The sequence below is a fragment of the Loa loa genome (genome assembly GCF_000183805.2).
Source record: "Loa loa unplaced genomic scaffold supercont3.227, whole genome shotgun sequence".
NCBI classification, from domain to species: domain Eukaryota; kingdom Metazoa; phylum Nematoda; class Chromadorea; order Rhabditida; family Onchocercidae; genus Loa; species Loa loa.
Genome location: NW_018108407.1, coordinates 24,946 through 28,143, shown reverse-complemented (window position 1 = coordinate 28,143; position 3,198 = coordinate 24,946). Strand labels below are relative to the sequence as shown.

At 31.4% G+C, this 3,198-nt stretch overlaps 1 protein-coding gene across 1 annotated transcript; it reads right to left on the bottom strand.

Moving 5' to 3' along the window:
- Window positions 1-607: 607 nt before the first annotated feature.
- LOAG_13935 (hypothetical protein) lies at window positions 608-994 on the bottom strand (the record flags this gene model as incomplete). Its single annotated transcript, XM_003149439.1, has 2 exons — window positions 608-713; window positions 792-994. The coding sequence occupies 2 exons, from the start codon at window positions 992-994 to the stop codon at window positions 608-610; spliced, it is 309 nt and encodes a 102-aa protein (XP_003149487.1).
- Between the last annotated feature and the right edge of the window lie 2,204 nt (window positions 995-3,198).

The following is a 3,198-nucleotide window of genomic DNA, read 5'->3' as shown; positions in this document are numbered from 1 at the left end:
TAAATTCACGTAGGGAAAGAAGAAGAAAAGAAGTGGCATAAAAGGGAAATCTTTCATTAAAAATAACTAGGACTACCAGAGATATAATTTCATTTCTACGAATTTTGGTGTTATCTGTGTAGCTAAAGTTTAAGTGCAAGATGTAATGCTGCTAGTCTTACGATAATCTTTAAGACGGCACTGTAGTTAGTGTCCCATAACAGTAGTGTTATTTAAACGATGTAGAGCTTTTCGATACCAAGCATATTTGCCTTGCAATAACTTCTTAGTTACGTAATCTATAATTTTTTTGTTTCCCGTGGATAAAACTTTTTTTAGAAATTCCATGGAATCGTTTTTCCTCTTTATGCATACCGTATATTTTATTCCATGCCACGATCATATTTCATAATTTTCTTCCAGTCTAGCTATTTTTTCTTTTAGTTTAATTTTATTTGATTCACGGGTAAAAAAAACCTATTGATCCCTCTGTTTTCAACATTTGTAATTAAGTCTTTTTTTATATAGATTTTATGCATTTTTTTTCGTGTTTTGGATAGCATTAAATGTTTAATCATAATTTTTTAATTACAGTTTTTTATTTGGTTTAATCTTAGACTTTGTTATTTTAATAATGTTGCCGACATATTGTATAATTGTGAAAAAGCCATTCGTCCGAATCACAGAAATTGTAAATATATGCTTCCGACATATCAGAGAAATCAGATAATTGTCTGAAAGAGATTCATGCTTGGGAATCATCAGTCTTTTTCTTCCATATTTCATAATAATTTTTTAAAGAAGATTTTTACCTCATTCGGTGTTTGTTCCACCACATCTCGGCGAATATAATATTTCGGGCAAATTTCACGGGATTTATGGGTCTTGAAACTTTTTCACGATATGTTTGCGATATTACTAACCTTTCTGATATCAAGATGAACCCACCGATAGTTATGCTTCCTTCAAACCTTTCCACTCTTGAAAGGGACAGTACATGTTTTCTTTTCTTCATTATTCCTTTCCTGCAATTTTGCTGAGTATGTGGTATTTAGACTAATCGTATTTGTACATGTTGTTTATAATCCGTGATCCATACTGAATTCTTTTGAGAAGTACTTTTAAGAAAATAAGCATCTTACTATAGTTTTCCTTTATCTTTATGGAGGAAATAGGTGTTTTAATGTTTACTGGGATTACATAGGATAGATGCAATTATCAATTAATCGAATGCGCAAATATCTTGGCAGTTATAAATCATTCCTTGTTAATATAGATTACGCTGTTACATTCTATTTCCGAGTTATACCACTTTCATAAAATCTAGGTATTGTTGTGTTTTACTGACGTACTCGTTGTTTCCTCTTCTTTCAAACTTTGCAGTTATACTTGTAAAAATTTACTTTTGATACTTATTTAACAATAAATTATGGTTATTATGGTTTAATTGTTGTTTTCATTTTTTTTTTCGTTGCGCTGCAACATCAAAGTTACGCATTTTTGCTGCAGGATAAAATTACATATTAACTTTGTAGTTTCTTTTCACTAGAGTAAATCACAAACTTTGTAGATTTCTCGGAATAAGCCTTCAAAACTTTTAAGTCTCCTGTTCTATCGGTATTAGAGCATGCTGTTCGTGCATTTATCTAGCCTAACAGTAATAATTTTCGGTTTGAAATTAATTTTAACTGTAACCACCTTATGATATTTGACATAAGTTGTGTGATTTGTGCAGATTCCGCAACACCAAATTGAATGCATCATTTTCTCCAAAGGTTTCACTTTAGCGGTTGCTAGGAGACAAGGAGTTATTACCCGGGTTTTTACCTTTTTCACATTTATAATTGTGTCGGAGTTTGCATGTCGAATAAAGTATGCGAAGAAGGAATGAAATGTAGTTAGACATTATTCGTGTGGCACATCTAAAGATAAACCGAAAACAAAAAAGCAGTGATTGTGCCGGATACTGTAGTACATTTTCCGATCGTCCATGAGCAATGTTTGGGTAAAAACAGGACTGATGTGGAGCATGTTAACCGACGAATACCATGTAAATCGTAAGCAATGGTGCGATTGTTTTCATTAGCAATTTTTTTACCTTGGAAATGGAAATTGTCTTGCTCCCCAAAATTATGTACCGATTGAATACATTGATAAAACTGAATGATTTTACCAAGAATTGTAACCTTTTTTTCAAAGGTAAAAATTTCAATCCTTCAAGTTCTCTATGACAAATTATTCGCATCCGCATATTAATCAAATCAAGTCCCTCTATTCTTAACTCGAAGGGCAGGCCAGTATTAAAGAAATGTCTTAATCATTTTATTTCATAATATTGTCACTTTAACTATCACTTTCAACATATGACTAGAAGATAGATATAATATTAAGGTCTTTCCCTCTTTCTTTCATCCCTTAATTAAAGTGAAGGATAATGCTGAACATATCGTCAGAGATGAAGTAAGTATGAGGCAATTAAGCCTAAAGTTAATGAGGAAGCTTGCAGACAAAATTTGTATGAAAGCTCGATGATTAAAAACTCATCACCGTCATAATACCCATTTATTGAATTAATCCACAACCAATTTATTCCTTTATCTAGGCATGCCATTTTCAAAATAACCGTTATGAGAATAACATTCTCTGTTTTCCAGTCTTCTATATCAATTTTCCAATTCATTTGAAACTATACCAAAAGAAGGGAAAGAGGACGATTGAGGGAAAAAAAGGTGTAATAAGCGCAACTGCGGTGCCACGATTAATTAGCAATAGCTATATATGAAGTGTGCTTGGATTCGAGCTGGAGCTACTACTCACTGAGGAAAGGGAAGAAAATTGATTTAATTTAATCAAACATATAATTTTATTCCTAAAGTTTGTCTGTCCCTCTCTCTGACATTCAATCCTATCCGTTAATTCAACCCATCTTGCCGTATTATCCTCATCCTCTCCATATCCTCAATATATTTTACTTGCTACTACCACTTCGTTTCCGGGAACCATTTCTTATTTCAATGCTCATTGTTCACATTGACTAATAGAAAGACGGGCTTACTACTATTACTACTGCTACTACTGCTATTACTGCAACAACAACAACAACTAGTACTACTATTATTATTATTATTATTATTATTATTATTATTATTATTATTATTATTATTATTATTATTATTATTATTATTATTATTATTATTATTATTATTATTATTATTATTA